This window comes from Hippoglossus hippoglossus, chromosome 19 (genome assembly GCF_009819705.1).
Source record: "Hippoglossus hippoglossus isolate fHipHip1 chromosome 19, fHipHip1.pri, whole genome shotgun sequence".
In the NCBI taxonomy this organism is placed as follows: Eukaryota; Metazoa; Chordata; class Actinopteri; order Pleuronectiformes; family Pleuronectidae; genus Hippoglossus; species Hippoglossus hippoglossus.
The window spans coordinates 10,127,770-10,150,345 of record NC_047169.1 but is presented as its reverse complement, the minus strand read 5'-3'; the positions used below and the strand labels follow the sequence as shown (position 1 = coordinate 10,150,345).

General features: G+C 42.6%; 2 protein-coding genes and 1 non-coding gene across 4 annotated transcripts; 2 read left to right on the top strand and 1 right to left on the bottom strand.

Moving 5' to 3' along the window:
• Positions 1 to 209: 209 nt before the first annotated feature.
• trnal-aag lies at positions 210 to 291 on the top strand. Its single transcript has one exon. It is a non-coding gene; the product is annotated as a tRNA-Leu (tRNA).
• On the top strand, positions 267 to 12,629 carry polr3e (polymerase (RNA) III (DNA directed) polypeptide E). Its single transcript, XM_034571288.1, has 21 exons — positions 267 to 616; positions 1,413 to 1,519; positions 2,416 to 2,466; positions 2,597 to 2,674; positions 2,779 to 2,894; positions 3,770 to 3,852; positions 4,169 to 4,276; positions 4,589 to 4,638; positions 4,737 to 4,856; positions 5,434 to 5,519; positions 5,736 to 5,780; positions 5,888 to 5,979; positions 6,287 to 6,407; positions 6,577 to 6,658; positions 6,769 to 6,828; positions 7,773 to 7,930; positions 8,041 to 8,102; positions 8,205 to 8,656; positions 10,632 to 10,709; positions 11,056 to 11,178; positions 11,258 to 12,629. Exons 2-21 carry the CDS (start codon positions 1,481 to 1,483, stop codon positions 11,312 to 11,314), a joined length of 2,061 nt encoding a protein of 686 aa, XP_034427179.1. The 5' UTR covers positions 267 to 616; positions 1,413 to 1,480; the 3' UTR covers positions 11,315 to 12,629.
• Positions 3,521 to 22,278, bottom strand: LOC117753303 (cerebellar degeneration-related protein 2-like). Of its 2 annotated transcripts, XM_034571292.1 has the most exons (7): positions 21,990 to 22,278; positions 21,174 to 21,286; positions 19,028 to 19,176; positions 18,773 to 18,940; positions 16,213 to 16,432; positions 15,346 to 15,977; positions 3,521 to 3,537 (listed from the first exon to the last, which is right to left on the bottom strand). In XM_034571292.1, the coding sequence occupies exons 1-6, from the start codon at positions 22,069 to 22,071 to the stop codon at positions 15,366 to 15,368; spliced, it is 1,344 nt and encodes a 447-aa protein (XP_034427183.1). In that variant the 5' UTR covers positions 22,072 to 22,278; the 3' UTR covers positions 3,521 to 3,537; positions 15,346 to 15,365. The 2 variants fall into 2 exon arrangements, with proteins under 2 accessions (XP_034427183.1, XP_034427182.1); XM_034571291.1 differs by lacking the exon at positions 3,521 to 3,537 and having other exon boundaries at positions 13,700 to 15,977.
• Between the last annotated feature and the right edge of the window lie 298 nt (positions 22,279 to 22,576).

Genomic DNA, 22,576 nt, shown 5'->3' with positions numbered 1-22,576 from the left:
CCGTCTGCGTGAACGTCAACCCGAATGACAAAGTGGGCTTTAATAGATCCAGGCTCGTGGGCAAAAGAGACACAAAAATCACGACAAAAACAGATGCACAAGGAGAAAAATAACCAAAAAGAGACACAATATAACTATAAAATCATGTTCAAAACAACAATACATACAATATTCGCTATTTATTTAAAGTTGGCTTGATGCGCAAAACAGGTAGCGTGGCCGAGCGGTCTAAGGCGCTGGATTAAGGCTCCAGTCTCTTCGGGGGCGTGGGTTCGAATCCCACCGCTGCCATACGTGACATCTTTTGCCTCCGTCATGGTTTAGATTGTACTTTACCTCCTCTCCGTACACATCCGCACACACAACCCCCCCCACACTGTGTCATTTTTAACACAACCTTACACCTGTGAACACAAACAAAGAGCAGCAGAGACAACCGCACTGTGGAGTCGCTGTGCATCATGGGCCCGGGCTCCTCCCCACGTGTCTGCGTGTGGAGCTCAGTCAATCATGGCACCGACACCACCAGCTCGCCTCCTCCGCCCGAGCTAGACCTCCCCCAGCTCCGGGCCCTCACACGGATGAGATAGCGGCACCTCCACGGTGAAGCGAGCAGGTGGGGCTTTCAGGTGGGGCGTATGAGAACGCGTCGGTTGAGCCAGACCCAGCGACTGACTGGCTGTGTGTTATTTCCACCAGCTAGCCCTATGCTAATGCACGGTTAAAGTTAGCTAGCCTAGTTCGTAGCCTGTTAGCTTGCTTCGTTCGCTGCACGTTTGTTTACCGGAAGTGTGGTCGCTGTTTGTCCTGCTTTCTTTTACACACACACGTGGGTTTCTGTAATCTTATGTACAGAAATGTGAATGCAACCCGCAGTGTAGCGCCAGGCCCTGGACAAGTGGCTGGAGGGTTTTAGATGCTAGCATGCTAATGAAGCCAAGTTAGCCAGGATCAGCTGCTTCTCTTTAGGAATATCAGCGTTTAATAACTTTAATGGAGTCTGATGTTGCTGTTTGAGCTTTTAAAACGTGTATTAGCAAGTGTTTATAAGAGGAGTAGTTGTTTAATGTGGTTTACATTGTGTTGCATCATGTGAGTTGTACCTGGCTGTCAGTGGTGGCACCTCCTGACAGGCTGCATGACTCTGGTCTTTCTGTCAGATCCCTGTAGTGATTTACTCTCTGGAAAGGGTTTATTTGAAATAACCGTTTTACTGCAAGATCTCCTGGAGACTGACATCCTGAAACTCCCTGATAAATCTGAGGAAATCTGATGCCTGGGTGGAATCACATTGTTCTTGTTACTGGTCCAGCTGCTTTTCACCTGTTTCCTTTGTTACCATCCACTGTGTGTGTGTGTGTGTGTGTGCGCGCAGAATAAATCATCTTATTAAACAATTTGTCTATTTCCAGGTTGGATGTTGTAGATCTGCTGCCGCTCCCCTCCTGTTTCATCTCCTCCTCGCTCTGCTCACTTCAATATGGCGAGCACGGATGATGATGACCCCATTATAGAAGAGGTACATCCACAGGCTGATGTTAAAGGATAAAGCTGATGTCGCGTTCTAATCCACATTGAGTTTGTCCTGCTAATAACTGCAGGCCTTGTATCTGAAGTGTGACGAAGCTTATTCCCCTGTGCTGTATTCCTCCGTCATTGTCCAAAAACTATTTAAAACTGCACAATATTTCACTGGATTTTCATCAATGTGAGCAAAAGCACAGTGGAGCAGAAACACTCACGAAAATATGTATTATTCCACATCTAAAAATAGTTCCTAGCAAATACTCTACTAAATCCTGTATAAGTAACATTTGCAATTAACTACAGCATTTTAAGAAAGGTCAACTTCACCATGGATGATATCATGAGGCTGAATGCCCAGATTGGATCATTCAGTGTGTCGGTGGGCAATTTGTTGATAATTAACAAAAATACACAATATCATTTCTTTATTTTTGTGTGTCAGTGCTGCAGGGTGTTAGGGTAGAGATGCACTGATCTTACTTTGTCCTCCGAAGCTCGACTTGCGCTATTGTTGGATTCACCATCATACTTGTGTTCTCGTAATCCCTAATTTAAAATGTACATACTACGCTGCGATCATTTTAATGTAGGGTTGCATTATGCTGCAAACTGAGTAAATTAATGTATAAGATAGATACAACACAGATTTTAATTTTGACATCTATTTATAAGCTTTATTTAATCAAGTTTAATGAGATCAAAATTCTCTTTTGGAAGAGAGCTTTGACCACAGCAGAAGAAACATCAGAAATATGACAGTACAGCTAAAAAAGTTCCAAAATTAAAAGTGGCTTTGTCATAAAGGCTCCTTGCTGGTAGCATCTGCCAGTTCCTCACATCAATTTGTGAAGCCAGAATAGCTTTGATCAACCTTTCTGTTTCTCTTAGATTGATGTGTACCTCGCCAAAAGCCTCGCAGACAAGCTGTATCTTTTCCAGGTAAGTCTTTTCTTTGTTGCCATTAATGCTTTCGAGTGCGACTCCCTTAATCTTGACTCTTCTAATCTACACTGTGATTGATAAATGATGTCACGACTTACTAATCACCTTCATTGTTCCTCTGACACAGTACCCTGTCCGACCATCCACCATGACCTATGACGATGTCAACCACCTGATGGCTAAGATCAAACCCAAGCAGCAAAGGGTACGAGAGGCTCTTTTCTTACTTTACACCTCATCAGTGTAGAGAATCTTTATTCATCTGAAAGTGACTGTAACATGTTTTTTGTTGCACTAATCACTGTACAGGTGGAGTTGGAAATGGCCATCAACGCAATGAGTCCAAACTACTGTCGCAGCAAGGGAGAACAAATAGCTCTGAACGTGGATGGAACAACCTTCGATGAAACCAACACGTATTCAGTGTAGGTCTATTGTTAAACCTCTAGTTAGCTCTGTGTGTTACTGCCTGTTTGTTCGCTGCTCGTGTTCAGGAATAGTTTGAAATCTACAGTTGTTCACTTTGTGGCAGAGAGTTGGATGAAAACAGGCAACCCCCGGCTGCCATCATGACAGTGTTCTGTGGTGTCTTCATTTAATGTTTGTTTCTCTTATCATTGTTGCATTGTTATTAATATTATTATTAATGTTATTAACATCTGTATGTTAAATATGAAGCAGCTGTTTAGCTTAGAATTAAGACCGGAAATGGGAAATTAATTCTTGGCTGAGACCAACAACCTCGTCATCGTCGGAGGCAAAATTATTGTTTGTTGGACTGAGCCAGGCTAGCTGCTTCTTTTTATTTCCAGTCTTTATGCTAAGCTAAGCTAACCATCTCCTGGCTGTAGATTAGGGCTGTTACTTTCTCTGAAAATCAAGTTTGAACAAATTTGACAATGCTACATTACTCGCTTGCTTTTACTCTTTAGTCAAGAGGGCATGCAATTTGTTCAAGCTAATAGTGAGCGCCCCCTGCTGGATCATGGTCTGATGCACATTTTGACTAAATATTTTTAATTCAAACAGGCCATTACAGTTTGATGATGAACTCTCTCTCTCTCTCTCCCCCCATTAAATTAATGTTAAAATTTTGATTTATATTTACCATTTGGACATGAGAGCGATATCGGTCGTCACATCTGGTTCTCAACTAGAGAATCTCAAAGTGAAATTTCCAAAACGTCAAACTTTTCCCTGAAACAGCTTCACACTGGCAGAGTTTCATCTAGTGAAGTTTTGATTTACTTTTCTTGAGAAGTGAAGCTGAATAATGAATCGGTTTAATTTTTCTCTCCAGGAAAATGATGGACAAACAGACCTTCTCCTCCATCCAAGCCACCACCAACACCTCCCGATACGCTGCTGCCGTGTTTCGCAAAGGTCGGATCTAATAACCAGTGTTTCTGTGGCGCTGTGCTTGTGTTTTGCTTGGTCTGACTTCAGTGCTGCGTCTTGCAAATACACAAAGGTCACTCATATGTTCAGAGAGTCCATGTGAACCGTTATCACTGTTACCTTTCTTATCCTTACGTGCTGAGTTACTCTACACGTGTCTGTTGTGTGTTTAGGTTCAAGATAACAAAATGTGTCAACATGACCGACTTCCTGACGTATTAACATGAGAATGAAATGAATCAAATAATTACTGAGCAAATACCAGGATGTGGTTTGTGACTTTTATTGTTTATGTCAATAGGTGAGCTTCACATCACACCTCTGACAGGAATCCTCCAGATGAGACCCAGCTTCTCTTACCTGGACAAGGCTGATAACAAAACCAGGGAGAGGGAGGCAGCCAATGAAGGTGTGTATCTTCTCTCCAAAATCTAATAAATATGTGAGACGAGTGTAGATTGTTGCTTCTAATAATATTCAAGATTGTATTTTGTGTCTTTAAAACTGTGATTAATGAACTCTCGTCCTAATATAAGTAAATCAAAATACACGACAGTACAGCTCACAATTTGTGTTTTGGCTCATTGATCTATTTAAAAAATATATATTGTACTTGATTTTTAGAGTTTAAAGCCTTTGTCAGCAGCGAAAATTATCTTAGAACCTTGCATTACCGGATTAAAATCGGTCATGACGACTGTTTTCTGTCTTCTGTCTGCAGGTGGAGACTCCTCACAGGATGAAGCTGAGGAAGATGTCAAGGCCGTCACAGTGAGAACTTTTTCACACACGTAAACACACAATCACTCACACTTCATTTGCCCATGAATGGCCATAAATAAAGTTTTCATGCACGTGTTCCCTTCCAGGTGAGGTTTGCTCGCCCTGAGTCAGAGCAGGCTCGGCAGAGGAGGATCCACTCCTACGAGTTCCTTCAGAAGAAGCAGGCGGAGGAGCCCTGGGTTCACCTGCACTACCATGGTGTCAAGGTAGGGGGTGCACTTACTGTTAGGGTACCACAGTTCTCAGTTTTACTCTCAGCTGAGGTATGTGAGAACGCAAATTTCCAAGTCAGTTGCTCTGGACTTTTTTTGGGAACTTTTCTTGTCAAACCCCGAGTAAAATGTACGGACAATGTCTGGGAGCCCATTTCAGAATACAGCAGGAACATGTCTGGACAATGTACAGCTGGTGGGTGTGTCGATGACGCTTCTAACACACGACAAAACTGGAGGAAAACAAATATCTCACATAGAAAACATGGACAGACAACTTGTCGATGTCCTGTAAACAAAAACCTTGCTTTCTGGAGCCGAATTTATCAGCATGTGATGCCTCCTGCGTGTTCTACTCAGTCACCACCCCTCACCTTAATGTTCACACATTTTCCTGTTGTGACTACGTCTGACCCAAACAACCTCCTGCTACTTTCTTTCATATGAGAAAGGCAAACAGAATTTCGCGATCATGTGCATGTCTGAAATCTGCTTTTTGTTGTTGTCAGGAGATCTGATCATGAATCTCCTTTCTCATCACTTTTGTCTCTGTCTTGTTATTTGAATTCAGGATAGTCGGTCAGAGCATGAAAGGCAGTACCTCTTCTGTCAGTCAGTGGACGCCTCTGAGAACTCGGAACTGGTCAAAACTCCCAAGTGAGTATAATGGATTTCATTTCTGTGACCAGGAGAATTATTTATAGTCTGTACCATATTCATTTTATGTTGGTAACACAACAGATGTATTTTCACCACCACACTGCTTGTTTGTTCTGATTGATAATGTTACTTGTGTGGTTTGGAGCGAATGTCCATGTTCAGTTGTTCTAGTTCTGCTCACGTCTCCCTGACTAACATCTCCTCTTTCCTCAGGGAGTACCTGGCCATGCTGATGCCCCCTCTCGCTGAGGAAAAAATGTAAGTATTCCTCGGTCTTCTGAAGAAAGAGAATAGATTTATATCTGCTTGACTGGTCCAGAAATGAATCATCACTGACGTCTCCTTCTCTTTTTTCTGTGCGTTAGTGTGAAGCCTGTTGGTCCCAGTAATGTGCTCTCCATGGCTCAGCTGCGTACTCTGCCACTGGGAGAGCAAGTCAAGACCTTGATGAAGAATGGTAAGTTAAACTAGTCATAAAAGGGAAAAGGTTTTGGGGGCAGCAAAGAAATGGGACATTTGCCTTGTGATTAATAATTTGAACAGCAGATCAGTAACAAAACTGTTCATTGGTCACTGAGTTGTTTAGGTTTGTCCCAGATTAGGTGTGAAACAGTTTAAAACATCCAATTATCTTCCTCAGCTACAGAGTTACCAAAAGCAGAGTTCTTTGACTCACTATATTGATCCACACACACTGCATCAGATGTACACAATTTAATTTAAAGGTTTGTTTCCTTTCCTCTGACATCTTCTCTCATCTCCAGTCAAGATGATGCCGTTTGCTAACCTCATGGGCCTCCTCGCCTCTGGCACAGACTCAACCGCGGTGTTGCGCTGCATCCAACAGGTGGCGCTGCTGGTTCAGGGGAACTGGGTTGTCAAGAGGTGAGACCAAGCAGCTTCAGTGAAACAGAATCCACCCTCGTCTACGTGGAAATTAGATAGGAAGAAGAGTGTATCCAATTTTTCTTCTGCAGACTGATGCACAGATTAAATTTAGATTTCAAAATGACAATTTAAAATTACACCTAACTACCCTGCTTTTTTTCCTCAGTGATGTTCTGTATCCTAAAAACACGTGCAGTCCTCACAGTGGCGTCCCTGCTGAGGTGCTCTGTCGGGGCAGAGACTTTGTGGTGAGCTGTCAACAACTGAACTTCTCAAAATTAATCCAGTGACAGTGTAAGACCAGGTAGATTGTTTTGTGTTGTCAGTTTTTGATTTGAGTCTGTTCCTTTCGTTGTAGATGTGGAGGTTCACTCTGGAGCGCTCTGTGATGAGGAAGGAAATTGCATCCACCATCAAAGTAAGAAGCAGCATGAACAAAATAGCAAATTTACCCAAGTGGCAATAAATAAAGATAGAGAGAATCTTCTTAACCAAGAAGCATCACAACATCTCAGGGTTATTTTGACCAGAAGGATTAACATTTTATCAGGTCTTGGTCTTGGGTGAGTTAGCAGTTGCAATATCATATGAGAGCGAGCTGACCGGGAAGCGCCGCCAACTGGAAGTTGCGTACTTGTGTTTAGAACCGAAACATGGCTGCCTACTTCATAAATAATACTTCTGTCTCCTGTACCAGGTTGACAGTAGAAAGAGAATTGTGGCAGCAATACAAGTGCTTGTTTAATGTTTCATGCTGAGTGTGCAAAACATTAGACAAACAAAAACCACCAGCAGTCTGCCTGCATGTTTGTTTTTATTCTGAAGTCACATTTAATCACGCAAGTTTCTGTGAGTACCCAAGTCTCTGGAATTGCTACTTGAAATTCTTTAGTTGAGTGTGTGGTCCTGTAACTGGATCGTGTGTGTGTGCGTGTTCTCATGATTATAAGATTAAAAAACAGTTACATCTTTTGGGATGTCTGGTCTCCCTTGTTAAAAATTTGTTAAGATTTTAAAACCCTGTATTGTGCAGCAGGTTTTAGTCTCATAGGGTGTTATGCACATATCATGCAGAATTTGCAGAAGAGGTTTTATGTGTGAAGGTACAGAATAAAGTCGGCAGCCATCTTGTTTACAGAACTGTCAACATAAAATTCTTGGTGAGAGTTTGACATTAACGAAAACAAACTCCAGCTCAGATGCTCTGTAACACCACCGTCTTTCACAGTTGCTTAGATGCAGAGCTGGAATCCTCTTGGAACACTGGCTCCTGTTTGCATCTGTCTCCCTGAGGCAGCAAATGTTTCAGTTCACTCAGGTAAACAGAACTAACACGTCCTTCCTCCTTTCCGTCGGTGTCAGCTTCCTCCGGAGGATGTGAAAGAGTTCCTGGAGCATGTGGCAATACCTCGGATCAACCGGGGCTGGGAGTTCCTGCTGCCTACTGACGGCGAGTTCATTAAGAAACACCCAGATGTGGCCCACAGGCAACACATGCTGTGGCTTGGCATCCAGAGCAAGTAGGCTACACTCAGAGGCAGCAGGCTAGTAAAACATTTCTCTTGGAGGGTAATTGATTCTTTATCGAGACTAATTCGTACCAATCTCTTTTCTTCTTTTTTTTTTCAAGATTGGAAAAGGTCTTTAACTTCTCTAAAGAAGACTTTATGCCAAAGAATGCTCCTCAACCAGGTGGGTACTCACTTGTATTTGTAACAGTCAACTTATTACATTGGCTAGCACGTAAAATATTCAGAAGAGATTAATTTAACATGAGCTGATGTGTGTTTCCAGAGCCTGTTCATGTCACTGGGGAGGAGCGGCTGAAGATGGCACAGGAGCGAGCGCATGAAAACATTTCGTCCCTCCAGAAGGACCTGGACACCAAACGGGCAGGAAGCTCCGTCCACATCAAACAGGAACCTGTCAGCGACAAGGACGACGAGCCCATGGACACCACCTCCCCGCCCTCCTCTTCCATCCCCAACGGTTCTGTAAATGGTTACCCCAGCACCACCTCCCCCAACTTCGATCACACTAACGGCAACACGCCGTCCCCAGAGCTGCAGGACTTTGTGACAAAGACTTTCAGGAAGCATTTTGTACTGACGCTGAACGAGCTAAAGAGGCTGTTTAACCTCCACCTGGCCTCCATGCCAGCGGGATGGAGTGTCTTCCAATCCGTCTCGGACCACGTGCTGCAGGACGCCATGCTGCTCTGCCGCTGCAAACAGATAATGGTGCCTGTGAGTATCCAGGCAGGGGGAAAAAAGTGAAGGATTCACAAGCTTTTTGGATGTTAAACTCAAAATCACACCGGGTGCTCCTGTTTTCCTTTCTGTCTCAGTCTGTGTGTGTGGGTCAGGTTCAGACAACAAGTTTGAAATGATATTCCGGTTCTGGTCAGGTTTAATCATGTTGGATGGGCTATCTACTTGATTTTTTTTTCTCTGTTCGTTCCTGTAATGGAGGAAAACGTAGAGCTTGTTATGCAGTCGGATCGGGCTCGGTTAGTTTTCTCTTGAGCTTGGATGGGTTCCGACGGAAAATCCAAAGCCAAACTGAACAACTTTTTTAAAATGTGGTAGTGAAAGCCAAATGGGTTATTTTCATGAATGACAGATTAAGATTTACAAACCCAGGAAAGCACAATACACAAGAACACAGAACAACCGGAAGGCAGTGCAGTGACCACATCCGCTGTTTGTACATGAAGCAGTGCACTGAAAAGTGGAGCAACAGAACGTTACTGAGCAGACTGTGATGCTGAAAGAGTGAATGACGATGTCTCATCATGTCCTGCTGAGCTGGAACTTCTCAAACGTGCATGGTTCGGTTTAACTTTGTTCAGACAAGCTCAGATCAAAGACCCGGGAGGGAGCAGAATGAAATGGTCACCTGTTTTACCTGCTTGTCGGGTTTTAACGTGTGCAGAGTAACGTTTTTTTCCCTCCCCATTAGCTTGAAAGCAGCTATCAGTTTTCTCCCTAGAAATAACGACTTTAACGGTCGATTTTCTCAGGATCGCTTTGCTGCTTGTAAAGGTGCACTGAAGCAAAGTGGTTCTCAAGTTGCACTGAAGTCCCCGCAGCCACCTGATACCTGCTGTTCCCTCTGGGTTTGCACTAAGGTGGCTGTTTGTAGGCTTTATTTAGTTAGTTGTGGTCCGTTATTAGTCTACTTGTGTTTTCTTGGCTTGGTGTTTGCTCATAGGGCAGAGAGCAGGTTGGTCTGTGCCCCATCAACATGTTTCCTTTAGCAGCCAGGTCTCCTGCCAGGACCAGCCCAGCCCTGTCCTGGCTAAGCTCTTATCCCATCTATATCCTTGACATGAGAGGATTTCAGCCGCCGTAGGGCAGGGAATGGCCGGGTGCCATCTTTATTATGCAACAGATTATTGGCCTCCAAGCAAAGCTCATTACTGCTGAAGGAGGGGGTTAATCTGCGACGCTGCTTGCAAACGCAGGCAGATCTGGAGTCAGATAACTTCTCTTCTATGTCACGGTGAACAATATTGTCTGGATGTATGACGGTTTAAAGATCAGTTTTGAGTCGCTGGGTCATGTCTGGAGGGTAAATCCTGGTTTAATGCGCTTAGTGTTGAGTCGTCTGGTGGTCGACCTGCTCTTGTTGACGACAAATCATATAGACTAATTACACGTCTGAGGGAAATGTTAAAGATGTTTACCAATTTGTACCTTTTTTGTTTAAAAAGTCAAAGACAACTTTAATGTCAATTGAGTACTTAGTTACTTGCATGCCTAAATCAGAGTTTTAGTGAACATGAATGCTATGTTGTGTGCATCTTTATTTCCATGTGCATGATGACAGAGGATGGAGCAAGACTAAGCTTGTGTCTGAGCAGGTTTAAGCCATTTTCAGAAATGACCTCCGGAACATGTCTGCACAATTAGGTCCTGAGTTTCTCTAGAGTTTCCCTTTCACGTATGAAGAAGGCAGCAGGAGATTCTCCGGTCACACATGTTCACAACAGAAATCTCCGGAGCTTTCACACGAGGGTTGTAGCAAGAGGCAGGAAGTTGCATATAAATTCGGCTGGGGAAAGCACATCCACACTGGCATTGATGTTGTCCCATACGGCTCCGCCGGATAATTTCAGGAGATTAGCCGGAGTTCAGAGCACGTTTTGAAAGCAGCTTTAGAGATTTGAACGTCCTGGGTAACAGCTTTTGTCACTTTGCTCTTTTCTTCTAACTGTAGTTTCCTGCTCAGACCACAGCAGCAGCCGATGAACAGAAGGTGTTTGGTTTGTGGGAAACTGGTGAAGACTTCGACAAGGTAAACTCCCTCCTAACATCCCCCTTATCCTAACATCCTTCTCGTCTTTCAATGATTGCTGATTTTCACTTGAATTTCAGAAAGCACATGCAGCAGGTTAGCAGCAACCCCCCACCAATGGGCTGGTTGTATCGCAACATTGCCTGAGGAAATTTTCCACCTCAGAGTGTGGGGATTTTCACCTCGAGTTTCTTTTTCAGTTTAAAATTTCAGTAGGGAAATAGTTCAGCTGGCAACATTTGCACAAGTAAACGCATGGAAAGCAGATCTTCTAGACTGCAAATGAATCAGCTAATTTGCCAAAATACCAAACCTATTTTTTTATTGATTCTGTTTTTTTCTGTAGCACCGCCGGCTGCTGTACGAACTGTTCACGAAGAATTACCGCATCAGGAGGAACATGATACAAGCGCGACTGGCACAGGACTTTGAAGACGTACCTAAGACGGACGTCGACCGGGTGCTCAAGGTGAGATCAGTGATGAGAGTTAATGCTCGCCCTTTTTAATGGATACTTTTTTCACCTGTAACTCATCCTCTGGTTCCAGGAGTGCTGCATCAGCCACGCAGGGATGTGGTACCTCAAGGGAACGATTCAGTCTTGACACTGACATCCTGCCCCCTGCGGTTCACCGACAACCAATGAAATCCTCTCCCGGGTGTCCAGTGGGAGGGCAGTCAAAGGGACGAGAGCCAATCACAGCTTGCCCAGCTCTGAAGCCGGGCGGCTGACTGGAGGAAAAAGATTTCAGCTGTCGGCTCTGCTCAGAACTCAAAGCTTTTCTCGTTTCATCTGAAACGTTAGCCTGAGCACTCTGATGGTGAACTGAAGCTCCTCCCATAACCACACAGACAGCTGGAGAAACTGGGGGCAACTTCTAAATATACAAAGATGAAGAAACAGACAGATGCGTATACAGTTTATCTGTAGATTTATAAACTTTTACCAGATCATGGGGGTGTTAACCATGAAAACAAACCACAGCTCAATATATTTTCATTTTACTTTGATTAAACGTCACCATGGAAAAAATTGTCAACAAAGCAAACATTATTTAAGGCCTTCTAGGTAGAAAACATTGAATCTGACATATTTTTTATCCATTAAATTCACTCCTTTTTGATGGATCTTTGTCTCCCTCAATACACACGTGTCAGAAGTGAGCTTTAAGCGTGGATGATGTGATGTAATTAAATTGTGTGAAAAGCAAAAAATTAGGGAAACGTTGCCGAGAGTCAACAAAAGGGACTGGGGAAAAAAAAGGGTGCAAAAAGTCCCTGAAATCCTTCTTCTCGTATTATTAAACTGAAATCACTTCATTCTTTTTGGGCACTTACGAACCTGGAAACTGCTGCAGCAGATGTAGCTCTTCCCACGTTTGTATATTATTTAGTCAAATCTTAAATTTGAGAAGAAGTGGATAAAATGCTTGATGTTGAGGGGTTTTTTTTCTCGGTTGAATGTACAGATGCGTTTTCTTTGTGAGAGGCAATCAAGAGACTGATTTTGATGAGAGCCAATAAAGATGCAATTTGGACGAAAGTTTTTTCATAAATCTGTTTGGGATTTAATTTTGGTACGTGCTTAAAAAAAAAGAATGGATGTCTTTGGAGCTTTGTTTGGGCGGTGGAAGAGTTGTTGCTATGGAAACGCTGGTATATTGACATGCGCTGCTATCTCGAGCCTCCATCTGAAGTGCCTCTACCTCAAAGTGATCAGGACAAACTCCCACTTGTTCACGTGACGAATTAGAGGAACCAGAATGTTTTTAGTCTGACTGGAGACATTTAGACAGTAAATCTGATTCTCAAGTGTTCATGTCAGGCTACGGTTAGGATTTCCTACTTCAGCAAACGACAGTTGTATTATTTTCTCTGCATTGGTTTGTTACTTTGCTCAATAAACATGTCAAGTTGCAAGTGTTGTTTTGTCGTAATTATAGCTTTTATACACTAAACAAAAATCAGCTTCCACGCCAGTGACAACCGCCAGTCCCTCTCTGGTGAACACAATATCTCAAGAATGCCAAGGATGAACTGATTTGATTTTGGTGGTTAAAGGTCACACATCAGAAAACGTTTTTGGTCTTGTGGGTACAACATCTCAAGAACAGCAGGAGGGAATTTCTTCGAAGTTTGGTCGAAAGTCGAGATCCTGGTTGCCTCAAAAAACAGGGTTTTGGCTTCTTGAATATATCTCATTTTGCCTTTAGGGAATTTCTTGCTAAATTTCTCACCTGAAATTTTGACCAGTTGTACCAGTTGTTCAAAGATGAACTGATTAGAGTTCAGTGGTAAAACGCGACTTCATATTATTGTGAATGTAATAAATCAGGAAGACCTGGAGGGATTTAACCACAGGGTGTTAAATGTATTTTTATATTAGAGCAGTTATATGCAAATTGAAAACCCGCACAGGGCTCGGGGGTGTTATGTATCTAATTTGATCGTTAATGATTCATTCTTTGGTGAATTATATTTTCAGCTTCATGTGTTTTGATTATTTTAAATCCAGCATCTGACATTTGAATGTTCTCTTAACATCAGATGACATTCAAAAAGAATGATCCAAGTTTAACTGTGACACCAGTTCTATAAATAAGCTTTGAATCAGATCTTAGCTTTTTTCTGAATCCACAAAGGACCAAATTAAATGTCCAACATCCGTGCACAACTCCTGATCCAGTAAGGTGCACGTTTAGGTTATTCCTGGTTTACTGTTAGCTCTATAGCTTGAGTAAAGCCACACAGATTATATTTAGAAAAGTGTTCATTGTGTACTACAAAAAAGCTAAAAAATATCTATTAATCATATTTATTATTAGTAAGTGACTTTTTTTAAGACTATAGGCAGGACAGGGACACATCAGGGGCCAATCAGATTTCAGCTGGGGCCACTGACTCCCTGGCCCCACCCCAGGATCCACCCTTGATTTAAAACTTATTTAACAAGGAATGGGAGAAAGAAAAAAGACACACGGCTGCCGTCGCATCTTGCTTCATGTTTTATGGCTCAGAGCAATAACAGCAACAAAGAGGTCCAGTCATGAAACAGGTCAAAAGCGCATCGTACAGACACACAAACATTCTGCAGGTTACTCAGGTCTAGAATATGATCGGAACAGTAGCACATCACGCTTTGCATTAACTACACATGAGATATAAAGTGTCAGAAGAGCCTGTGCAATTCTAAAGTGCATCTAAATGGGACTTAACAGGATGTTTACATACATGTGCACAGACTTTAAGCTTAAAACAAGGACGATGGAAACGTCAGGCAGCGAACGCAACAGAGGTGCTGCTGGGAAAAGAAGCTTCCAATCATACACCGGCGTCCTGAGGCGAAAACATCAGGAGGCTGCTACATTATCAAGTGATTTCATTATGAACCGCAGAACGTCCCTTTAATATAACATCCACTCACATCATCTAACCTAATATACAATAATCAAGTTTCAGAGCAATGTTACAATTACAAAAACCACGAATTTATTCCAACACCCTCAATAACCGACTTTAACCTCTTCTTCATCAATTTAACATCAGATTATATACTGATCATCCTCGCAGGCACAACTATCACCAATACGCCTACATTTTTCTTTTTTCCCCCAATAGTAGCAAGGAAGTAAATTAAATTAAGATTAGACCACAGATCCGTAAACAAAACAGATTCAAGTGGAGCAATTTGTTTTACAGATCTGTGACTTCCCAAATAATGTTTCCTAGAAAAAAGGTACGAAGTTACAAGGAAAAAAGAGTAAAGTTCTGAGAGTTTAGTTCACTTTTGTGGAGTTAAGAGCTCAAACTATTTGTTGAACATCTGTTTAATGCCATTTTTTCCAGGAATGCCCAAAAAATTATCTGGCTCCATTGACTGAAATGTGAGGACTTTTTTTTTTCCCTATTTGTTTTGTATCATTGTAAAATGAATACAAAAGCAATAATCAAGCTTTTTGGTATTTCCTGAATATTCGTTGACCAAAGTGATTAATAAAAAATAAAAATAAATCAATAGATTAATTTGTAATGTATGTTGCATTGACACTACATGAGGATTTTATTAAATTTAATCCAAAACCTGATTTTCCATATTTAATGTACAGTTTTTTGCATGTTTTGCACTAAATAATAAACTTTCCACCTCACACCAGCAGTTAATTCAAATATATTCACTGGTTTCTCCAATTTCTCTGTAATTATTACCAAACTTCTTCTTTAGGTCTTTTCCAGGAACCTTTCAGTGAATTTACATTCATTTATAAAAGGAAACTACAGGACCTGTAGAACAGAGCGTTACAGACACAGTGTATGAAGACACGACAGATTATTCCCCAGAAACGGTTTCCTCAGGTTTTAAGAACAGGTCTTTGCAAAGTGAGGTAGAGTGAGCGCACGGTGGAGACGGCGGCTTTAGGCACTGGTGTTTCTGTGCAAAATGAGCCACATCTGAGACCTGAGCTGGTGGTGTTTGGTCGTCCTGTTTTCTGCATCACTCTTGTGTCTTTGTTGGACATTTTCTGGGCAAATCACACACAAAGTGTCGACTTAGCTGCATGTGCTGTTGTTTAAGTCTCAAGTTTAAATCGCAGAGTAACTGGAAGAAGATCATTAATCTCGCACCAGGTCTTTTTTTTCTCTTTTCTCTGGAAGCAGCTAATGCGAAATAGGCAGCACGCCACCGTTAGAGGTTCCCCCCCTGTTTTCAATCAGGTCCTCTTTGGTTTTACGAATGCGGGAGAAAATTTCCCTAAAAAGTTCCTTGTACTCAGGCTGGTGAAAGTCATCCTCAAAGTCCTCCATGTCTTTCAGAGCAGGACAAACGAGGGACGGCGTCTGGACCGATTTATGGCTCTGCCCGTCCTGATCGGCCTCCTGCGGCCCCGGGTGGCAGCGCTGCAGCAGCTCGTCGTACTTCACCTGCAAGGCACTGTACTGGGCGTCCACCTCGTTGAGCAGCGAGATGCCGCGGTACTTGACCACCTCTGCTCGGCGCACGCAGGAGCACTCGTGGTCGTAGATCCTGTCGGGGCAGTCGGGCAGCTGCGGTGCCCTCGTCGGCCTCTCCTGGCCCCAGCGCTTCAGCACCCAGGGGCCTCTAGCTGCGGCTGCATCACCCTCGTTCTCCTCCTCTTCTGGGTGGAGGAGCAGCGATTCCGGCAGCAGGTTGTGGATGGCCGAGTCCGGCCTGGAGGCTCTGGTGGAGGACTGCGATTTCCAGAGCTGACGGAGTTCTTCGGCCTCACGCTCCAGCTCCTGCACTCGGACCTGAAGAGAGAAAAATGAGAGAGAAGAGATGAGATTTTGCTGCAACACTGTTTACCCCTGAAACTCCCAAAGTGTTCTGTGGCCTTAAACACTTCACCCACTCCTCCATTGGCATAGTGATGAGTGGATAAAGAGAGAATTTTGATTTCTGGGTGAACTATCCCTTTAATGTGTATTTCTATGTAATTGTGTCTGTTCAGAAATGTCCTGCAAACACAATTTGTCAAACACACACCTGACACCCCTCCATCCTGGTCAGCTGTTGCTCCAGCGTCGCGTTCTCGCCGGCGAGCAGCTCGGCCTCCCGCACCGTCTCCTCCCTGCGGGCGCGCTCAACGGCAAACTGCGTCTGGAGGGCGCGGAGGGACTGACGCAGTGACTCCTGCTCCTCCTCGTGCCACGACATGTCGGAGGACTCGAGGTCGTCGGAGGGTTCATCGGGGTCACAGTCGTACCTGCACAGACACACAGACGCTATAAACCCCGTATCTGCAATTCACACTCTCATACTTCTCTTGCAGATCTTGATTTCTGAAAAATCAACCAACCAACCAACCAATGTAAACATGAAGCGAGAGCCAGCAGGCGTTTAGTTGATCTTAATACAGACATGGAGAAACAGGTTTTGTCCAATGCCACAACATCCACCCATCACTTCCACTGAAGCCCATAATAAGAACATGTTACATCTTGTTTGATTAATCCATGCAAACACAACAGGAGCTGGTTTTACAGAGACGCACACTTTCACAAGTCTACCAAAACCAAATAACACAACAAATAGGCTTTTTAGAATTGAAACTGGTTTTATTTATCATGAAAACATATTTTAGTATTAATATACTCCATTTTCTGTGGTATTTTATCATTTCATTCTTCTTATTATTTATTCTGTCTTGTTTATATTAAGATTTTAGAGTTTCATTATCATTTACTTTGTAATCTTTTACAATGGATGAGTGCATATTGGTTTTTGAATTTATGAATCCTTTTTGAACAAATCGCCAATCTCTTATAAAGCACTTTGAACAGCAATTGTTTGTTTGAAAGGTGCTATATAAATAAAGTTTGACTGATCTACTCGTATATTCCTTTTTTTGTTCTTATAGTATTTATCAATCCTGTTAATTTTGTTTTATCTTCATCAATATCTATCATTTGTTGTTGCTTGTTGCCGAGTGACTGAAGGTTCTCTCTACAGGAGGTGTGGTTCTGTTTTCAACAGGAAACCAGACTCATTTTCTTCAAGGTGCTTCACAACAATGTGCTGTGAATAAAGTATTTTTTTCAACTTTTCAACTGCAGCCCAGGCGATCCAGTCAAAAGCTCCACAGCAGAACGATAAGAGACCTTTGATTAGGACGTTTTTTAACAACCGCTTTTATTTTAATTGCTGATAGTTTGTCATAATTTTATCAAACACTTTATGAGCCAAAAACAAAGTGAAAGGTGATGAAAGGAAACGCACAGAGGACAGAGATGACGGCAACATGTACCAAAGGTCACAATCCAGGTTCAGTCTGATAGGAAACTTGGCTGCACATGTGATAGGTAAACGAATATGCAAATCAATCTATCAATATTTGGCAAATGACAACCAAATAATGTCAGGGATTTAAATACATTTTAATTTGTATTTGAACCTCTAAATATCCTTTAATGTGTTTAATTGTGTATATTTTTAGGTGTATGTTGTGTATACAGTTTTTTTACATCCTGCTGAGGAAGTTATGTTTTTACTGGCATTAGTTTATTTTTCTTTTTTGTAAGTTAGCAGGATTACGCAATGTGGTATTGATGAGAGAAGAACCCATGAAATCCGGAACATGGGTGGAAAAAGGTGCAGATTGATTGAATGTAAGGAGACTGTTGGGTCAAACCAATGCGCAGCACAGGTGACGTAAAATTTAAAACCCAGCAGATAAAAGCACACGGGGTGAAGAAATGGAAATTATCAGAAGAAACAAAGTGATTAGAAATCCGCTGACGACTCAATTCTGAGATACTGAGACATGTTCACACCCCCCCGCCCAGCTCAGACTTTGACCTCTTTCCCTCCAACGTCCTCCACCGACCTGCACTCCGACTTCCTCTGTCATCAGCGAGATTTCATTCATCCACCTGAACCTGGATGTTTACGACGGCGCGGCCCAAACAGGATTACACAACCACACACACACACACTAAACTCTATGAATAAGACGAAGTGACCACAGCATGAATCGTTGAGTTATTCGTGGGCCAATGTCCAGTGAGCAGGATTGGCACACACAGAGGGGAGCTGCAGCTGAAGGAGGATTTACTGTTTCCCTTCTTGATGCTAACAAAGAGCTTTAGGATTATCTTTTTTAAACCAGGTTGAGGAATCTTTTCCAGCGACCATTAGGCTGTATTAAATGTTATTAATTCTGTCGACCAGGCTGCCAACAGTGTGTGTCGATGTATAATGTAACTAACAAATCAGTTAATCTGCTGAGGAGTTTTGTGATATAAATAAACCGCATACGAACGCCGCCATCTTGCACGTTTGGAGCCAGAGTCTGCGCAGGAGGGATCGGGGGATGGCCCCACCACCGTTTTCTATAGCATTAAATAACTAATGAAAACCAAACATGAGCACTTGAACATACATATACGTGATAAGAGCTATAAATAAAACAAATGACAAATAACATTTTTGTTGATTAATTTCCAGCATGGCAACACATATGTTTTCTGTCACGATGGTGCTTTTTTTTAATGCATTCACTTGTGCTAATTTTCAAATAAAAGTGTGTGTGCGTGCGTGCGCTCACCTGAGTGTGTTCTGCAGCTCTTTCAGACAGGACACACTCTGACTGCTGCGAGTTGACCACCCCTCCCTGTGCGGAGGCTTCTGAGGCTGAGGACTCAGCTTCAGCTCTTCCACCTGATGCTGCAGCTCCTCCACCTGCGTCTGCAGCAGCTCCACGGTTTCTGCCAGCCTGCACAGAGGAAACCACAACACCGTTAGTTTGTATAAAAGAGGACACTTTGCACATCTGTCCATTTTCACCAATCTCCTGTCTTACCCCTGGATCCTCTGCTGCGCCGTCCTGTTGTCCACCACCAGTTTGTGGTTGCTGTGCTCCAGCTCTCTGGCCGACACGTCCAGCTGCTCGTACACTTTGGCGTGCTGATCATTGACCTGCCTGAGGAGGTCCACCTGCTTCGTCAGGTACTGCAGGAGAGACGCAAGAGATGAGAGTGAGAGGGACGGAGGTGGAGGCGTGAGAGAGAGGACGGTCTATAGAACATCATGTGCTGAGATGTCTATAATGAGACATACAGTCTACTATTGTCATCATTATTACCTCTTTAAAAAGGAATCTATGTTTTTGTGAGACATTGCGACATCTAATTTTTCTACATTTTTGCAAATTTCTCAAGAAACAATGCAGAGATCTTTATGAAAAGAATCAGACATCTGTAGAATGTCAATATCAATGAACAGGCCAAATTTGATCCACATTTTTTAAATTAAAATTTGTATTTATAGGGAGGTGATCTTCATTATGTTACTGTACGATAACAAATATTCTTTCCAACTATGTCAGAGAATGGAATGATTTCTGGGATTGGTTTAATCTGAAAGGCTCAATGCAATAGTTTCACTACCATTTTTGAAATATGTGAGAAATTCATAAAAATCAATAAGTGGGTTAAAATAACAGCAAAGTTAAAGTTTTCTAATAATCAAAACCCCTTTTAAACTTGTATTTTTATTTATCAGGTGTTATAGGTGATAACTGTGCATTTTTCCTTCAGCATAACAGCCACGTAATTTAAGTGCAAACCTTTTTATTTTCCACCAACACCTAAAAGTCTTAAAGCTTCATCAGTTTCTTTATCAAGGGATACGGGGTTATCTTATCAGCTGCTGCAGCCAGAACACCTTGAACCTTTCGTCTCACAACCTGCTGAAAACCCACAAACACACTAAACATCAACTTCTCGCTGACAACAGACCTGCTTCAACAGCTCAACCTCACACTGCACAGATACAGGGGACGCAAACAAACAGAAGTCAATGAATAACGTGAACGTACAGGATGTCAGAGAGGTCAGCTTTCATTCTTCGCTGCGTCTCCCTTAGTTACAGTTGTTAAAGTTGAAGAGCGACAGTGGCCACAAACGGGAGAGACGGTAATTAAATGCAACACAGGTCAGGAGCTTGAATGAGACCCGGGGACGTCACAAGTATCCAACAACAGGTCTTAAAGAGATTAATCCTGAGTGCCAGCAGTGACATGTAGAGAAGGGATTTACTGACAAGACACCTCACGCTCTCAACTGGGCCTTCATTATATATTCTGGATTTGTGTGAGAGCGAAAGCTAATGTTGAACTTGTGTTGTTTTAGGTTGAGATAACATGTGAGGTAATGAATGATGGAATGATCCCGTACATTTCTTCATTTGAATATGAGAAGAGAGAGATGATATGACAACAGGAGGGACGTGTGTGTGTGCATGTGTATACAAGTAATAGAAATGTTATGTTTTTAAGTTTATATAAATCTTTATCATCTAATGATCCAACAATTCTAAATAAATGATTTAATATACTTTTAATACTAACAAAGCTGCAAAATACTACTACAACAGATTATAATAACATACAACAGACTTCATGGTGAACTGAACTGATAGTTATTGATAAATATTGTTATTATTTCATGTAAAAAAAAAAAAAAAAGGACATTTCCCATTTTAACAATCAACCTTTAAACTCAGTGAATAATGTTGTATTTATCTCTTTACTGCAAAGAGATGTGTTATTTTAATGTGCTAGGACTGACGACTTATTGGGATCTGTAAACACTAACAGCTCCGCCAACATTAGTAATTAGAAAAACTCCTGATGCTGTGTGATCTCCTGCAGTACAACTTGTGATACCGCTTGTACTCTGCACCCGCATCAATAAAAGTGTTGAAACTAAACTGAAGCATTTCTAATAGAATAAAAAAAAACTCTGATGGTGAAATCGGTGCCTCTTACAGGAAGCAGCTTCACTCACGGTGAACTGAGGCTCTGAAGCAACACTGGGTTTCAGGTGAAGACACAACAAGTCAGAGGTCAGGGGAGAGATTGTGAGAGAGAGAGAGAGAGAGAGAGAGAGAGAGAGAGAGAGAGAGAGAGAGAGAGAGAGAGAGACATCAGAGAGCTCTGTCTGTACCTCGATCTCCTGCAGCTGCTCCTGGTTGGTGGAGTACATCTGCTGCAGCCCCTGCTCCAGCTCCCTGTTCCTCTCCAGGAGGGTCTTCCCCAGCTCGGCCGCCAGCTGCAGGTCTGCAGGAGAGAAAGAGAGGATCCACACAGTGCTTCAGTGCTCATGGGTTGTAAGTCAGTCTGGAGACAGGATGTTGATACACGAGCGGATTTCAGAGGGTTTGTTGTTGCTGGCAAACCACTTATCCAAACTGACAGCGTGTGCACGTGGATTTGAGGTCATTTCTTAAGGTGATTTCTCCTGCACCTACGAATTATACGCATTCTTTGCACATGTGACAGGCCTATCCAGCCAAATCCGGAGTAAATAGGACAATAGCACAATTGGGATGAAAATATGAAACATCGGAGGGGGATATTTCTCAGATAATCCTATAAGCGTTGGTGTAAAGGTATGAAATAAAGACAAAGGGGATGAATGAAGTCAAATCATTTGGTTTTTCCTTCTCTGCCGCATGAGTGTCCTGCTGACTTCTGCTTTTTCTCAGCAGCCTGTCAAGCTGTTTCACATCCGCTAAACCAATCAAATATCCCGATTACAAATAACCAATAATCACAGTTTCAGATCATCACAAATAAACGTACAACATTTAACCTCGCGTGCACCTGCATGGTTTACATATATTATGGACCGTGTTAAATAAATGATATCTCTCTGTGCAGCAGCTGTGATGTGCCTGCTTCTCATTTGCCTGTTAAATAAAGTGTCGATAAGCTTCTTTATCTGGAAGGGTGAGAGACAAAGAGTGAGAGGAGACTGTACCATGTTCAAGGTCCTGCTTGTCGTACCACGGTTCCTCCTCCTTGATCTCGAATTCCTCCTCCACGGTCGTGTCAGTCAGCATCGTCTCCACTAAATCACCACACACACATACTGCAAACGCGCGTTTTAAACATGACACCGTTGCCTTTGATTCAAAGGATCAGGCCGCGTCCCGTATGAGTCCTGTGCGCCCGCCCGCAGCCGGCACCGGTGTGCATTCATCACCACAGACACACACACACACAGACACACACTGCCTGATTGGAGCCACATACCATATATAGCTGCTCCACCTCTGCTGCCATGCTGGTGAGCTTCCGGCTATTACATTTCAAAATAAAAGCAGCGTTGGGAGAAATGTGTTGCCAAGGAGGTGTTACTGAACACAGGGTACAGGGTTCTGGACCTGAGGTGTAATACAAAATGATAAAGGAACACGAGGAGACAGATGCACAACCACAAATACAAAAGAATTACAAAGACACCCAATAAGATCACAAATATAGAGACACAAACTGACCACAGAGAATTGAAACAACCACAACAAACACAAAAAGGACAAGAGGTCACAATACAACAAACTACAG